The 17,076-nt window shown below is 41.3% G+C and overlaps 1 protein-coding gene across 1 annotated transcript in view; it reads right to left on the bottom strand.

Annotated features, from left to right (window-relative positions):
- The window catches only part of MTREX (Mtr4 exosome RNA helicase), a 90,426-nt gene that overhangs the window by 61,631 nt on the left and 11,719 nt on the right, over positions 1 to 17,076 (bottom strand). Inside the window, exons 9-15 of the mRNA XM_050946889.1 lie at positions 15,632 to 15,730; positions 14,265 to 14,367; positions 13,975 to 14,106; positions 11,804 to 11,883; positions 9,281 to 9,391; positions 5,898 to 5,999; positions 4,514 to 4,639 (exon numbers count right to left, since the gene is read on the bottom strand). Of these exons, the coding sequence (XP_050802846.1) occupies positions 4,514 to 4,639; positions 5,898 to 5,999; positions 9,281 to 9,391; positions 11,804 to 11,883; positions 13,975 to 14,106; positions 14,265 to 14,367; positions 15,632 to 15,730 (753 nt within the window). The remainder of the gene's footprint in view (positions 1 to 4,513; positions 4,640 to 5,897; positions 6,000 to 9,280; positions 9,392 to 11,803; positions 11,884 to 13,974; positions 14,107 to 14,264; positions 14,368 to 15,631; positions 15,731 to 17,076) is intronic.

Below are 17,076 nucleotides of genomic sequence, written 5' to 3'. Positions count from 1 at the left end.
TGGATGGTATATTGTAATTCCGGCGGGAGGTTGGCAACTTGTAGCCATGAGAGGCGTCTCATGGTGATACCGGAGGCCAGAGTTCTGGCTGCCGAGTCGGCCGCATCTAGTGAAGCCTGGAGGGAGGTTATGGCCACCTTTCTCCCTTCCTCCAGGAAAGCAGCGAATTCCTGGCGGGAGTCCGGGGGGAGTAGCTCTGTGAATCTACTCACCTCCGCCCAGGTGTTGTAGTTATATCGGCTCAGTAGGACCTGCTGATTTGCCACCCGGAGCTGAAGGGTGCCTGCCGAATACACCTTGTGGTCAAGTAGGTCCATTCATCTAGCCTCCTTTGACTTTGGGGGTGGCACCTGTTGGCCATGGCGCTCCCTCTCGTTGACCAATTGGACAACTAGCGAGCAGAGTGGACATACAGATACTCGTACCCCCGAGAGGGTACTATGTATTTACGCTCGACCCCCTTTGCCGTAGGGTGGATGGAGGCTGGGGAGTGCCATAAGGTGTCGGCATTGGCTTGAATGGTCCTGATGAAGGGCAAAGCCACTCCAGTGGTGGTATCCGCCGACAGGATGCTCACTACAGGGTCCTCGACCTCCAGGACCTCCTCCACCTGGAGGCTCATGTTGAGCGCTATCCTCCTGAGGAGGTCCTGATGGGCTCTTAGGTCTATTGGAGGCGGCCCCGAGGAGGAAGTCCCTGCCACTGCCTCATCTGGAGAGGAAGAAGAGGAAATGCCGGGGACGAGTGGGCCTTGTATGGCCTCTTGCTCTTGCCCCAGTTCCTGCTCCAGTGGTACTGGGGAAACCGGCGGGTGGACTAGCGCTTCCTCCGTCCCAGGTGGAGGAGGACAGCTAACTGCGGCCTCTGGTGCTCCGATGAAGCAGAGTGAGCCAGAACTAACGGAGCACCTTGGGCCTGGTGGCACGCCCAAGGTGTCCAAAAGGACCACTGATGAGGTCCTGGGTCCTGAGACTGGGCTTCTTGGAAAACTCCGGTGGGCACATCCGACTCGCTGTCTTGGGCATAGTAGCTGTCCATGTGGGACGATACCGAACTGTGTCTGGATGGCCATGGAGGAATGGAGAAGCCTTGGGCAGATGTTCCAATGGACCTCGCTCCAGTACATATTGGGGACCGGTGCCAGGAAGCATATCGGTACCGGGAATGAGGTCGGGACCTGCAACCAGATCGGTGCCAGGAGGTCGACTGAGATCTCGAATCCCTACGTCGTGAATGGCTTCAGGAGGCACAGTGCCTGGAGCGGTGCCGAGATCTGGAGCGGTGCCGTGAGTAGCGAGCCGGCGAACAGGATACCAACTGGCGCCGCAAGTCTGACCGGTACCATGTAGCAGAACGGTGCCGGGACTGCAAGCGGCGTTGAGAGCGGGAGCGCTGTCTGGACCTGGTGCGTCTGCGGGACCGCGATCGTGAGCGGTGCCAGTCTGCTGTGCCAACAGAGGGTGGTCTATTTAAGGTCGGTTTGCCTATGGATTGAAATACCCGCACCGGCGGTGCCAGGGGTAGACGCAGTGCCGAGTCTGTCAAGGTGATCAGGTCCCTCGCCGCTGAGAACGTCTCCGGCGTGGACGGTATGGTGAGCTCTACCGCGGCACGCGCCGGTGAGCTAACAGGCACCGGACCGGAATCGACGGTGCCGACTTAGTTGGTGCCGCGGCGGATGTCAATGACGGGCGATCCGACTTAGGTGCACTCTCTGGCTGCGGTGCGGTCGGTGCCGAAGCAGCAGGAGTCTTGGCCTTCCTCAACCTCGGGCAGAGGGAGCGTCTTGGAGCTGACTTCGGTGCCGGTGATATCCGGTGCCGAGAGGCTTTGGCCGTACCGGTGCGGTCCGGTGCCGAGGAGGCGCTTCTGCTTACCGACTGACCAGCGCTCGGTGCTGAGGGTGGAGGGGTGAGAGCCGCCTCCATGAGGAGCTGTTTAAGCCTGATGTCCCGCTCCTTTTTTGTTCATGGCTTGAAAGCCTTGCAAATGGGGCACTTAGCTGTCAAGTGTGATTCCCTGAGGCAATTCAAACACGAGTTGTGCAGATCTCCTGTTGACATCGGCTTGTGGCAGGCCGAGCACGGTTTGAAACCCGGTGAGCCGGGCATGGGCCCCGGCACTGGGTGTGGGGAAGGGGTAATCCCCGAACCCTAACAAATGAGAAACTACGAGTAGCTAGGGAAGTGGAGGTCAGTTAAGCCGCACTCCACTGTTCCAAAGACCGACACAGGTGGTAAGAAGGAACTGAGGAGTGGCTGGGTCAGCTGGGATATATATCTGGTGCCATAGCGGCGCCACTCCAGTGGGCGCCCAGCTGACCCACCAAGTGTTGCTAGGGTAAAAGTCTTCCAACGAATGTGCACGTGGCGCACGCACACCTAACTGGAATGGATATGAGCAATCACTCGAAGAAGCAGCATAGCTCCCAGTGCTGAGGCACTGTCTACACTGGCGCTTTACAGTGCTGAAACTTGCTATGCTCAGGAGGGGTGTTTTTTCACAGCCCTGAGCGAGAAAGTTGCAGCACTCTAAATTTTCAGTGTAGACAAGCCCTCAGTCCCTCTCTCTTGATACTGCGGCTGGAGGGGCTGTAATAACCTTAGTCCCAGATTTGGACCTTAGCGTCCAAAATATGGGGGTTAGCATGAAAACCTCCAAGCTTAGTTACCAGCTTGGACCTGGTACCTGCTGCCACCACCCAAAAAATTAGAGTGTTTTGGGGCACTCTGGTCCCTCTGAAAAACCTTCCCTGGGGACCCCAAGACCCAAATCCCTTGAGTCTCACAACAAAGAGAAATAATCCTTTTTCCCTTCCCCCCTCCAGGTGCTCCTGGAGAGATACACAGACACAAGCTCTGTGAAACTACACAGAGAGACTCCCCCTCTCTGTTCCCAATCCTGGAAACAAAAAGTACTTTCCTATTCCCCCAGAGGGAATGCAAAATTAGGCTAGCCAATTCAACACACACACAGATCTCCCCGATCTCTTCCTCCCACCAATTCCCTGGTGAGTACAGACTTAATTTCCCTGAAGTAAAGAAAAACTCCAACAGGTCTTAAAAGAAAGCTTTATATAAAAAGAAAGAAAAATAAGTACAAATAATCTCTCTGTATTAAGATGATACAATACAGGGTCGATTGCTTAAAAGAATATTGAATAAACAGCCTTATTCAAAAAGAATACAAATCAAAGCACTCCAGCACTTATATTCATGCAAATACCAAAGAAAAGAAACCATAGAACTTACTATCTGATCTCTTTGTCCTTACACTTAGAAACAGAAAATTAGAAAGTAGAACTACTTCTCCAAAGCTCAGAGAAAGCAGGAAGACGACAAAAGACAAAAGACTCAGACACAAAATTCCCTCCACCCAAAGTTGAAAAAATCCGGTTTCCTGATTGGTCCTCTGGTCAGGTGCTTCAGGTGAAAGAGACATTAACCCTTAGCTATCTGTTTATGACAGGGGCATGGAAGAGGTTAGGTCTTTTTGTTATGCTGGAGGAAGGCTCTGTCCCCGAGGCAGAAGTGCAGCAGCCTGCCTAGTAAAAATGTAACTTCTTGAGAACTGAAAAAACAATTAATTAATTAGTATCATGTTACTGAAAATTGTTTGTTTTTAAGTTAAAGAAAATAGCTTTTGTTTAAAAAAAAAATCACATTTTGTGTTGCTGTTGATGATTAATTGATCTCATTCTCTGAGGCAAAAATTTGGCAACCTGTCTGCATAGTAATATTGTTAATTATTCTATTGTCAGTTAACTGTTCCCATTCTCAGTCAATTCCCACAGGAACATATGCACTCTCTCACTTTTTTCTTGTACCAAAGTGGCACAATGGGATTAGATTTTTATTTACCCATTTTTAAAAAAAAGATGACGACTTTTGAGGGCAAACAAAACATTTACCAAGCAGTCAATTGAAAACGTCAGGATAATCAGAACCAAGCACTTCCCAAAGTATCCAGCTAAGTCGAGGTCAACGATTAGCAAAACTGTATGATTTTCATGTGTGAAAGTCTGAGCACTTCAAAATGTTCTACCTCCCTCCTCTCCCCCCGCCTTCTCCTGTTTGGTCTTCTGTGATGTAATTTAAATGAAAATCCAGGATTATAACAATTGAATGGTGTGCATATACTGCATTATTTTGACAAATAAAATTTGCAGAATTTTTAATTTTTTAGCGCAGGATTTTTAATTTTTTGGCGCAGAATCCCCCAGGGAAACAAATATTAAAATGAATCATGTTTCAGTCAAATGCGACTTCTGCAATATTAAAAACTTATTCCTGTCATACTCCCAAGTGCAGTCTCACAAAATGCTTCCCCCATAAGCCAATCACTTCTTGTGTTAGCTATCTGGGATTAGGTCCTCCAGGGTTCCTTTGTGTCACCAGTGCATTTGAAGAGTTAAAGTGAGAATTTCATACAAAGAAACTTTTCAGATGCATCAGATTTAATTCCATTCACCTTTCACATTCATTGTATTTAAATAATCGTAGTCTCAGAATACCTTTAGAAGCTGTTTGCCAACTGTTGGGCTCATCTTCTCATCCACCATAAGAATTACTATTCCTCTGTCATCCATACCTCGACGTCCTGCACGACCAGACATCTGAATATATTCACCTGAGGAGATCTGGAATTGTAACAGAAAAACCCTCTAACTATTGCTGTAACTTAAGCAACAGCAGCACATTGATCCAGTTGCATGTTACAGTGACTGAGAACCGCATTAAAAAACATGAAAAGGGTGGTATAACAGATATGACCTTTTCATGGAGTTAAAGTAACCATACTATTCACAAAGCCACAAGTCCATGACTAAGGGTTTGTCTACACAGCTCCACAGTGCAGACTCCCAGGGGAGAACTTAGGAGGATGTGAGCTGCCGGGTGCAGTAAAGTGGCGTGCTATAAATGCAGCTAAAATTTTAGTGCATACTGCAATTGACCCTTCCTGCAGTCCACACTGCGGGGCCATGTAGACAAGCCCTGAAGCACTAACGGCTTGTCTATACTGGGGAAATTCAGGTAAGTTTTCCAAATTTACTAAAGGTGTGAACTAAAAGTGGATTAGATAAACTGTATTAAACCTCTTGTGTGGATGCTCTCATTCAGAATTAAAGTGGCCTTAATTTGGTTTAATACAGTTTATCTAATCAACTTTTATTTAACACCTTTAGTGAATTTGGAAAAACCTTCTTGAGTGTCCTCACATAGGCAAGTCCTTAGATATCACTGGAGGTTTTTTTATTTGTTTGTTTGTGGGGGCTGCAGCTAATGTACCATGAAACTGCTGGGGGAGGAAGAGGTTAGTGAAAAAGTACAAATTCCAGTGTCCTCTGTATACTGGTAATAGCGAGTGCTGTATTTCCATCTCAATCAACTCAGAAATTGTAATAGAGAGTGTCTCCTAGTGCCTAGTGAGTATTTGGTTTTGGATTAGGCACTAGAAAACTACTTACCCAGGTTTTTTATATGAATGGGGAACAACCAATGATTAGTTGGGAAAGATTCTGACAGGAAACATGGCTTCAGAACTGCAAAAAAAGTTGTGTAGAATCTTTCAAATTTTTTAGACATACAGATCTTGCCTGTGTTTGGGTGCCTTTTTACTATTTTTATTTAAAAAAGTGCATCTTTATGAATACTTTATAATGAATTTTATTTTCTAGAATTTTAAAGAGGGAAGTTATAGATTTGAACATTTTAATATGAATTGCACATTATTTAAAAATTACATTGAGTATGAACGAAGTAAGAGCTTTGAAGTAAATATTTTTACTGAAGTGGGTAAAGTGTCTCAAACAAATTCGTTTCTCAGAACTATCTTCTATATGAATTTAAACAACTAAATTCACAATTATTCATCCCTGCATATTGAATTGCACTTACCCATCTGAAATCTTTCCCATCAAATTTGCGGGCACTCGTGAACAGCACTGTTCTGGCTGGCATATTAATTCCCATAGCAAAGGTCTCAGTTGCAAATAAGGCCTAAATAAACAGGCAACAATATTAGACAACAAAATACAAATGTGTAACTTTATAACATTTAAATGATTAGAAGCAGCTACCTAAGACTTCTCCCTTTTTAATCAGATTTAAAATGTACAATACATACCTGAAACTGGAAACACTTATTTACCTGAACTGTGCATTACTTTAGATAAAATGCTGCCAATATCTAGGTACTTAAAATACTTCCCCACCCCACCCACCAGACACAGGTACATCCCAAATACTAAAAACTGGAAACAGAACAATCTCTCCCCACCATTTTCCCCAACAGAAGAAACATATTAGCTAGTTTATAGTTATATGTTCACATGGGCATGTGAAAAATGAACAGAAAACAAGTCTAAGTGGTGAGTTTTGCATTAAATACTGATTACAGTGAAGTTAGTGGTCATTCTAAACTATTTTGATAGTAAGCCTTATAGTTTTGGCCCAGATTCTGGGATCATTTTGTCACCTGAGCTCACATGACATGGTTTTTTGTTTAGATTAAATGCCTCAGAAAGTTCTCTTTATATTTCATCTCCTGATCAAGCCGAGAATTTAAATATACAGAGAAGGAGCTCATAAAAAGATGGATTCAGGGGGGAAACATTTGACTATAAAGAATAGAGCGCTGACAATTATTGTTTCCACCTTTCTCATAAAAGTATACTTTTCATTATCTTTAGAACTTTATCACATCAAAGACAGTTAGCCAAAATTACTGCAGATCAAGAAAATTATATGAAAAATTATTTAAGTTTTAAAACACTATTTGCCCCCTCCTACAACGACAGCAATGGTATTTCAGTAATGAAAAATAAAGAGTGTTAGTGAATTACAAGCAGTATCTGGTACCAGCTCTCAAGGTAGTGTTCTCATAACAACAACAAATTATAATATGTAGATATACAGTTGTGTCCCCTGCTGGGAATGTTTGAACTCCCCACTCCACAGTAAACAGCAACTGATTTCATTTCTTGAAAGCACTTATTGTTAATTTTTAAGGCTTTTATTTAAACTAAAACTCAACACTGAGAGCTGAACTCTGCCTAGGATAAACCTACGATATGTGTGGAGTATATAGATTAGCATATACAAAGGTGTTAAATAATTTGTTTGCAATGTTGTTGTAGATGTGTTGGTCCTAGGTTATGAGAGAAATAAGGTGGGTGAAGAAATATCTTTTATTGGATCAACTTCTGTTGGTGAAAGGGTCAAGCTTTCAAGCGTCACAGACCTCTTCTTCAAGTCCAGAGAAGGAAACTAGAGTGTGTAAGCTAAATACAAGGTGGGACAGGTTGTTAAGCATAAGGTATTCAAACATGTTGTAGGAGACCACTTTAAATGAAGTGGGCAATTAATACTTCTGCGGTTGCAGGACAATGGAGGGTTAGTAGGAAGCAAGGTGTGTTACAAGTTGTTGTAATGGGCCACAAACCCAGCGTCTCTGTTAACTCCATGTTTTTTAGGCCTGGTCTACACTAGGGGGTGGGTTCGATGTAAGATACTCAACTTCAGCTATGGGAACAGCGTAGCTGAAGTCGATGTATCTTATTTCGACTTACCTCCCGTCCTCATGGCGCAGGATTGATGGCCGCAGCTCCCCCTGTCAACTCTGCTACCGTCACTGGCCCTAATGGAGTTCCAAAGTTGACGGGAGCGCGTTCGGGGATCGATATATTGTGTCTAGATGAGATGCAATATACTGATCCCTGATAAAACAATCGCTATCCACCGATCCGGCAGGTAGTGTAGACATACCCTTAGGTGTCCAGCAGAGTTATGTTCCCAGCTTGTCTTTTGAAGATGTTATGCAGTTTTCCTTTGAGAACAATCTATCCCACCTTTATTTAGCTTCAACACTCTAGTTTCCTTTTCCAGACCTAAAGAAGAGCTCTGTGAAGCTTGAAAGCTTGTTCCTTCCACCAACAGAGGTTGCTCCAATAAAAGGTATTTCTTCACCCACCTTCTCTCTTTCAGGTAATTTGAGTTAATTGGCAATCAATCAATTCAAATTACAAGAGGAGCAAGAACTCTAGTCTAGACATACCATTATTCAGTTTATAACAGAACGGAGGGTTTGGCAACTGGCTACATTCAGTCTGGGGTTATGTTTACACAGCAATTTTCTGTGTTTGGAGTTTGTGAAAGTATAGTAGCAGATGGAGGCTCACAACAGAGAATTTAAAAAGTTCTTCTTCTGAAGCAAGATTCCCTGAATTGCTATCACTTTGGGCTGCAGATGAAAAGGACAGGAAATGGGAAAAATTTATATAGATGAAATTCTATAATGTACTGCAATTCTGATATTTAACATGTTGTTTATTTTTTGCATTTAAAAAAAAAAAAAACACTGAACTTTTACAATTGGAACTATAAAGCACCCAAATAAAAAGATACCTAAAGCAACAAAATACTGGTAAATATACTGACTTTCATTAGGAGACCTCCCTCCTCCATTGCCATGCCCAGCTCCCTTAAGGAATAGCTGGTGCTTGGAAAAAGTGTTTCTAAAGTGGAAAAAAGGCACAGAGTTTGAAGCCTGATACATTTGTTCTCTCTGGAAAATGAGTCATCTAGTCATGAATAATTAAAAATAAAGTAGTGCCTCAGAGGAAGAAATTAAATGCCAATTGTGTTAGTTAATCCAAATTAGTAGAAAAACCTCGAGCTTTCCCGAACTGTTGTATGGGTGTTCGAAGACACAGGCCTCTAGAGACGAAGCTTCACAAGCCCTTCTCTTCTCTGGGGCTGAAACCAGCGCTCCCCTAGTAACTAAAGCCCCATTCGTTCCTCCCCCCCCGGCTGAAACTGGGATCAGAGAGCTCAGATCCCCAACCCATCCCACCCCCCGCTGAAGATGGGAATGGAGCTGCGGAGCTGAAGCCCCAATCCCTGCCCCAAGCTGAAACCAGGAGCAGAGCTGAAGCCCCAATCCCCAGCGCATCTCCCTCTCCCCCCGCGGAAGCTGGAAACTGGGCCGCAGGGCTGAAGCTCTTGAGCCCCAGTGGTGGCAGCTCCAACTTCCCAGTCACTGAAGCTCCGACACAGTACAGTATTTCTTTTTTTTTTTCGGTTTGCGCTGCTGCCTGATTGAAGACTTCTAGTTTCACATGGTGTTGGTTAGACTGGTAAGTCCATAACTCTGGTGTTCATATTTTTGAGGTTCTAGCACCCCACAATCAACTACTGTACATTTCCAAGGGAGTCAAAGCTAAAATGATCATGAAAAATACACAGACTTGCACCTAAATACATAGGTATGAACTACATACCTTTATCAATCCTTCAGAAAAAAGAATTTCAATTGTTTCCTTTAAAATTGGAAGCAAACCACCATGATGAATGCCAATTCCTCGCTTCAAAAGAGGAAGCACATGCTCAACCTGTGAATACAGAGGGTAAGTGAATACATCTATTTTGAAATAGTTTTAAACAAAAACATAATTATGTGTAAAACATTTAACAGCGTGCTCTTACAGTTTTCATATTATCTGACAATTTAAGCACAAACAGCTAAACAGACCTTTGACTTGTTAAAGATTCACCCCCAACAAAAAGTGACCAAAGACAGAGGTCTGGTTCTGGCTACTAGGTCTAGCACCTCAGATCACATATAAGAGGAATCTCCAATCCACAAGCTGTAGTAGCGTTTAGAGTTCTATTCAAGCATTCAAAGTTAAACAGGAAAATTCTCTAAACGCACTGTGAAAGAGCATATAAGAAGTGACACTGGAAAGAAACAGAGGCTCTACTTTCTTGTGACCCTTGAGCACTTCCTGGAAAGTGATGCATTTATCTATGAAAGTAGAATGAGAACATATGGGATGTTTTGATTATTTCCTCTCCCAGTCAGTCAGTGGAAACAGATATTTCCAAAGCCATGAACAGCATCCAGTGAAGCGAGCCTGACCTTGCTATTATGACCAAGCAGCGCTTTACCTATTGCTTCCAAAGGAGAAGGTAAACAGAACTGTTGACTTGATGAACATATATATCAAGACTCAGAAATAAAACAAATTTGAAGACCATAATCATCGCATTAATTTCAGCCAATCACATCCCTCAGTTTGTCAACATTTCAAACTCTCATAGCTTTGTTCAATATTCATAACAATTCAGCATTTCCTTACTGCTAAGCATGTTTTAAGTAATTTTAAAAATGTGAATATTTAAATTTGTAAGTTTACTTGAGAGTTTTTCTTACCCACATAGGGCGTTTTTGGTAAACCAGACATAAAAAAAATGGTTTTGGTTGGCTGCAATTTGATCATAAATTTATAGTCTTGAAATATCTTGCTCTGGGAAAAGCAGAATGTTTTGTTTGCAAACACTGTATAGTTCAAATTCTGAACACTAAGTTCTTCTAATCAAATCTAAAAGTCCAAAATTATTTTTAAATAAACACATACTTACTTGATTAGCTTTGTTAACTAGAACTTGTTTTGTTCAGTTTCAGTGTCAAAATTGATGCAAGATTTCAGAATTAGATTTAATTATTCACAAGAGGCAAAATATCAACCTATTCCATATACTATGAATAGGATTCCATCGTTACAAACTTACATATCTATATCTGTGTGTGTATATCTATACTATATATAACACACCAGGCTTCAAAATAGTTTCAATTTTTTTCCATTCTGAATCCTGATTTTCAATTGCTCTGAACATTTACAAAAACTCAAAGGCTGAACTTTCCAAGGCTTGTCTGAGAACAAGTACTTTTTTAAGACCTGGGTAAACTGCATTAAGTCATTATATAAGTTAAAAGGAATGAAAAAAATTTTTTTCCCGTTCTTCTGTCCACTGTTCTCATGCAGTGAACTCCAAAATGGCTCCACTCCGAAAGCTGTAACTTTGCATGCTAATAGTCCTTAATGGAGAGTAGCATCTTGGTTAGGTTTTGAGGAACAGAGAGAAGTATAAGTGATTGAAAAATAATTTCTGAGATGCTTACTGGTTATCTACCAAGATTTTTTAAACAGAGCCTCATGAAGCGACACCATAAACTGATGATTTCAGAACTTAAAAGCTCCCTGTTCTGCCTCAATGGTTTCATCTATGCTAGAGACTTTTAGGAGAGATTCCTGCCATCAATGAAGCTGAACCGGCGGTAGCACTGGTGAGATGTTTTCCCTAACACAGGTATGGTCAAAAGCACAAGGGCTGCTACTCCTGTGGCAATTTCCACCTCTCTCTGAATCACAATGAAACTCTCCAAAAGGCTAATCAATAACAGGACAAGAAAAAGTTGTGCATATAGAGCAAAAAACAAAATAAAAAATATAACCCATAATTTTAGCAACTGTTACAAATTTGTTGCCTTTTTACTATTCTGCAACTCTAATTTTTTATATATTTATATTTTTTCCATTGTAAAGATGCAACCATTCTCCTATAAATTGGTATGCAGCTGCTCTGTTAACTCGACTTCACAAAAAATGACAAGACAAAATTTGATAAAGAACAGAGAATCAATATCAAATAGATTTAAGCAACTTTCAATTACAAAAAAATTTCCACCTATTTGGAGATGTACACTTTATTAAAAAATAAGTCATTCAAAGTTACCCAGAAAATTGAGTAGAGCTATGGTTCAAAACAGCAGTAAAGTAACTTTACCCTCTAAGTTTTAATTTAGCCCTCACTTTCAATCAAAACAAGCTACTGACATTTTCCACAACACTGTTCAAAAACAATCCATCATATATTTATCTAAAATACACTGTATCACATCAGGTAGGAATTTTAGTATATGTTAACTGAAATTATTTTTAAGCAACCTCCACACTCACCTGAGGAAGTTTCTTGTCTTCATCAGACAGACAGTCAATTGCATTATTAAATACTTCTTCAACCATCTTTTTTTCTTCATCTAAAAAAGGAAACATCTACACATAAGCAAATTTTTTCCTGCAAATACCAACATGTTGGTATTGTAAACCATGTCAAATATAACTAACTATTTTAAAGGTTACATTATAAAAAGTAGTGCTGAAAGTTAGGAAGTCAGCATACATACTCGGCTAATTAAAGAAAGTGACGTCCTAAAGCTACCTGCCTTGTAGAACCGAAACACATGTACGAGTTACCAAAATAAAGGGTATAATTATGCAGCTGTACACTTAAGCCATTTAAAAAAAACGTTTGCTTTATTTACAAACAAGTAGAGGGCAGAATTTTTAATTACAATTACAGTCTGACAGTTGTACGTGGATTATGAGAACAAATATCCCGCTGCATGTGACAGTGAATGTTACAATTAATTACACTGTGCCAGCACTGTGCAAAGACATTCTGTTGACGAGCAGACAAGGTCCCTGCCCTGAAGAGTTCACAATCTATGACGACTTCCATTACAGCTCCCTCTCTACACTTATTGCTAAGATTCTCAAAAAATCTTAAATTAATCTTACTCTTTTCCCAAGTTAAGATGAAATGTGGGAGGGCTTTTGGGGGGGGAGGGGAGAACTGAGCAGCTGAGGAAGATCAGTTTAGTTATGTTACATGAGCACGAAAAAGATTTTTCTGCTTCTGAGAAATTACTCAGATGCCAAACTCATAACTCAAAAAGACAGGGAAGCGAGGTGGGGAACAACTTGGCATGTGGCCTGTCATAAACAGATAGTTAAGGGTTAATGCCTCTTTTACCTGTAAAGGGTTAAGAAGCTCAGTAAACCTGGCTGACACCTGACCAGAGGACCAATAAGGGGACAAGATACTTTCAAATCTTGGTGGGAGGAAGTCTTTTGTTTGTGCTCTTTGTTTTGGGGGTTGTTCGCTCTTGGGACTAACAGGGACCAGACCTCAATCCAGGCTCTCCAAATCTTTCTGAACCAGTCTCTCATGTTTCAAACTTGTAAGTAACAGACAGGCAAGGCGTGTTAGTCTTATTTTTGTTTTCTCAACTTGTAAATGTTCCTTTTTGCTGAGAGGATTTTACCTCTGTTTGCTGTAACTTTAAACCTAAGGCTAGAGGGGGTTCCTCTGGGCTATATGAATCTGATTACCCTGTAAAGTATTTTCCATCCTGATTTTACAGAGATGCTTTTTACCTTTCTTTTCTTTAATTAAAAGCCTTTTTTTCTTAATACCTGACTGATTTTTCCTTGTTTTAAGATCCAAGGGATTGGATCTGGACTCACCAGGGAATTGGTGAAGGAGTCTCTCAAGGCTACTCAGGGAGGGGAAGGTTTTGTGGGGAAAGGGAGTGATCCAGACACTGAAACTTCTGGATGGTGGCAGTGATACCAGATCTAAGCTAGTAATTAAGCTTAGAAGTGTCCATGCAGGTCCCCACATCTGTACCCTAAAGTTCAGAGTGAGGAAGGAACCTTGACATGGCCAATCATTTCTTGACTTGTGCAACTGTATCTGAAAGCAGCTGTACTATTACTACTGTTCCAAGATACACTGCAGGTAAAACTAAGGGCATGTCTACACAAACACTTACTTCATGGCAAACCGGGATGTAAATCTTCAGTGCTCCAGTGTGCTATGCACTAATTGTCTGGGTAGGCCTTGCTCTAATGGGCACTAAAAATTTCCTAGGTCACATTGATATATTGCTCATTCAAACCATAGAACATCACTGTGCACTAGGAAACACAGAACACAGTAGCAGAGTCTACACAGACAGTTAGTGCACTAGAATACTATAGAATTACCGTGTTTATGTACCCATGCCCTATCTAAGGTTCAGAATGAAAAGCCATCTCAGCATTGTAAGCTCATTAGATCCTCTAGTGGCACCAGCAATTTCAACGACAATTAGCTTAATTTATTAAGACTACATATAACTGAAAAGTTCTGCATTTCCATATCTATGCATTGTAGGTCTGCTTTTTTCATATTAGATATAAAAAAGTCTGAAATAAAGTAGAGACCTGACTAGAAAGGTCTCTCACATAATTTATGCAAACCTGCATTTAGAAATAAAACCACACTACAACTTATTCATCTGTACCTGTGTTGAAGTCTAATTTTGTCATTTGAAGTGCGTAGGCTTCACAATCTTTCTTACTGAAACTGAATATAATTACAGGCTGGAAATTCCTTTCCATGATCATCTTCACTATCTTAAATACATTTGATGGTCCTGCAAAGACAAAACATTAATTTAGAAGTTACATCAGCAGAAAAGTCTCTTAATCTAGACACACGCACTAACAGCACTCTTGTTTTCAGTTTTAAAATAACTTAATTCATCCTTGTATTATCTAAGAACTATTTTTAAATACAAGGTTTCAAACTCACCTTTTGTTCCTCCTTTCCTGCCCTTCTGGTCTCCTTTGGCTAAGTCACCTGCATCTCTAAGTACTTGCATCGCTGTGTTAAAGTTATCTTCTCTGAAATCGCCCTAGAAATTAATGTGACTTTTGTAAGCAATTTCACTTCTCCAATTAAAACTTTATAATGGGTCAGAAATAAGACATTTTAAGTCAGATACAAAACAAAAAAAAAAAGAAATTATTTATAAAAAAATAAAGTATTACCATAAATTAGCCTGCTTCTTTTATTGGGGGAATGTAGAAGCATATCTGCATGCAAGAATATGAACTTATAGAGAAATTAACAAAGAAGGAGCATACTATGCTGCCTTTATTTGGCTCCATATTATGATACTAATATAACTGCTGGACCTTGAATTATGAATAGCCTGATTTGAGTCTAGTACTGCTCTCAGTGACAATAGCTGTTATGAGTAGCATCCTACCAAATTCACGGCCGTGAAATCTGATCTCCCTCATTGAAATCTGGCTGTTGTAGAGAAGACCAGATTTCAGAGCTGAGTGGCCAGAGAGCAGCGGCTGCTGGCTGGGAACAGAAGCACAGAAGTGAAGGTGGCATGGTGCGGTATTGCTACACCCTTATTTCTGCGCTACTGCTGGAGCTAGCACTACCTTCAGAACTAGGAGCCCAGCCAGCAGCTGTCCTCCGGCCACACAGCTCTGAAGGCAGCAATGCAGAAGTAAGGGTGGCAATATTGCAACCCTCCTGCAACAGCCTTGAGACACACCCCCATAATCCCCTTTGGTTTGGTACCCCCACAATTACAACACTATGAAATTTATTATTTCAATAGCCGAAACTGTGAAATTTACAGTTTTTAAAATCCTATGATCGTGAAATTGACCAAAATGGACCATGAATTTGGTAGGGTCCTAGTTATGATGTGTATTTTAAGATTTTGTATTTCTGGATCACGAGTCGTTTTTTGTTGTTTTTTAAATGCAGGAGAGAAACAGTGTTGACAGAATAAGGAACAACTGCAGAGATAATCAAGTCAGCATCTCATGAGGGGGAAAGTTCCTACTCAAACCCTTGAGCAACTCAATGTGGCACATCATACCCACCTGAATTTTGGGACATTAAATAAAATAATTGCTGTGTTCCATACCACTGTAACGTTTAACAGCAATCAGAGCATCATGGTTAGAAGTTTGTTTTTCTTAAATGAAGAGAGAGAGGGGGGTTATCCCACATAGTGCTACTTTGTCTGTCAAGCAGTGTAGGGATAGGTTGAATTAGTGGTCAAAATTTTTGCCACAAGTTTTAAAAACGACAGTCTCATAATTATTGAAAGCACAGACAATCTTTCAAACAAACTAAATATGTCTTACATTTTCATCAACCACAAGGTGGAGTCCATCCCCTCCTGCTGGGAAGATATAGTGTTGCAGAGGAGTAGGTCGATAATCTGTGTAAATCACGTGGCAAGGCTGGGGGGGAGAAACAAAACAATTTACTTCATTGCTACTATAAATATGGTATTTATTCAAACAAGTATACCCCCTTGACCACAGTCTGGAGACAGCACTTTCCAGAGAAAAATAAAAAATATTTTAAATCTCAAGACAATAAAAGATTGTGATCAGTCACACTTCTCTTATTAGAGCACAATCAGGAATGCAAAACCATGTTTGCTTTAGACACTCATACATTACTGTCTGAACTGAGAGTTATTCTGTGGCAGGCTAGGATGTGACTATACAGCGCACAAGCTTGTGTGCAGACACTGCTACAGTGCAGTCAAAGTCCCAGAGTAAACTTAGTGTACTATGCTTTCAAGCAACATTATTCTAAGGGCTAGTCTACACTGGCAACCCTAAAGCATTGTCATGGCAGTGCTCTAACGTGACTTGTGTGGTCGTGGCAGAGCACTGGGAGAGAGCTCTCCCCAGTGCTCTAAGAAAACCACCTCCATGAGGCGCATAGCTCCCAGCACTGGTGCACTGTCTACACTGGCGCTTTATAGCACTGAAACTTGCTGTGCTCAGGGGATTGTTTTTTCACATCCTTGAGCGAGAAAATTGTAGCGCTGTAAATTGCCAGTGTAGACAAGCCCAGAATGAGTCTGTCTCATTCATTTGCATGCAGGCACGCACCCACCCCCACCCTCTTAACACCTCTCCATGGACACATGCACACCTAGCCTGCCCCCTGCAGTGATCTGCTCTCTGTTGCTGGCTGCTCCAAGCAGACATGCCGTGCTGCTCAGGAAGGGGCATGTGTTCCCCACAGATTTCTTCGCTCCCCCATTTTTCTGCAGGGCACAGAATTCCCCCAGGATTAAGATTCAAACCCTGGCTTGCCATATAGTAACTTGCCATGTAGACAAGACCTGATAGAAAGTTAGGCCTGAAACATATTATCCAAAAGAAGATTTATATAGTACTAACAGTGTCTCTTGGAGAAAGAAAAAAAAATACAAATACTTTTCAGGAACACACAATTACAAGCTCAGTGTAAAAGCCTCAATTATTGGAGGGCTACAGCAGTAAATAAGTCTCTCTCCAATTTTAACGGTTACAAAGAAAGCCTATGACTTAAATGCTGAGACCTACCAGAATATAAAAATCAAAACAAAACAGAGATTAAAAACTCCTAATTTCATTTCCACTTACTGTTACACATTGCGAAGAAGTTTGTACTGTACCCCCTCCCCAAAAAACACACAAAATATTCCCTTTATATAAGATTAAAACGTCACTGTGAACTTAATTTTATTTTATACCAATTTCCTTTCCTATAACTGGATTATTTAAACTGAGCGTTTTGAAATCCA

Source organism: Gopherus flavomarginatus, chromosome 3, assembly GCF_025201925.1.
Source record: "Gopherus flavomarginatus isolate rGopFla2 chromosome 3, rGopFla2.mat.asm, whole genome shotgun sequence".
Taxonomy (NCBI): domain Eukaryota; kingdom Metazoa; phylum Chordata; order Testudines; family Testudinidae; genus Gopherus; species Gopherus flavomarginatus.
The sequence above is the reverse complement of the archived record's forward strand: the minus strand, read 5'-3'. Positions and strand labels throughout refer to the sequence as shown.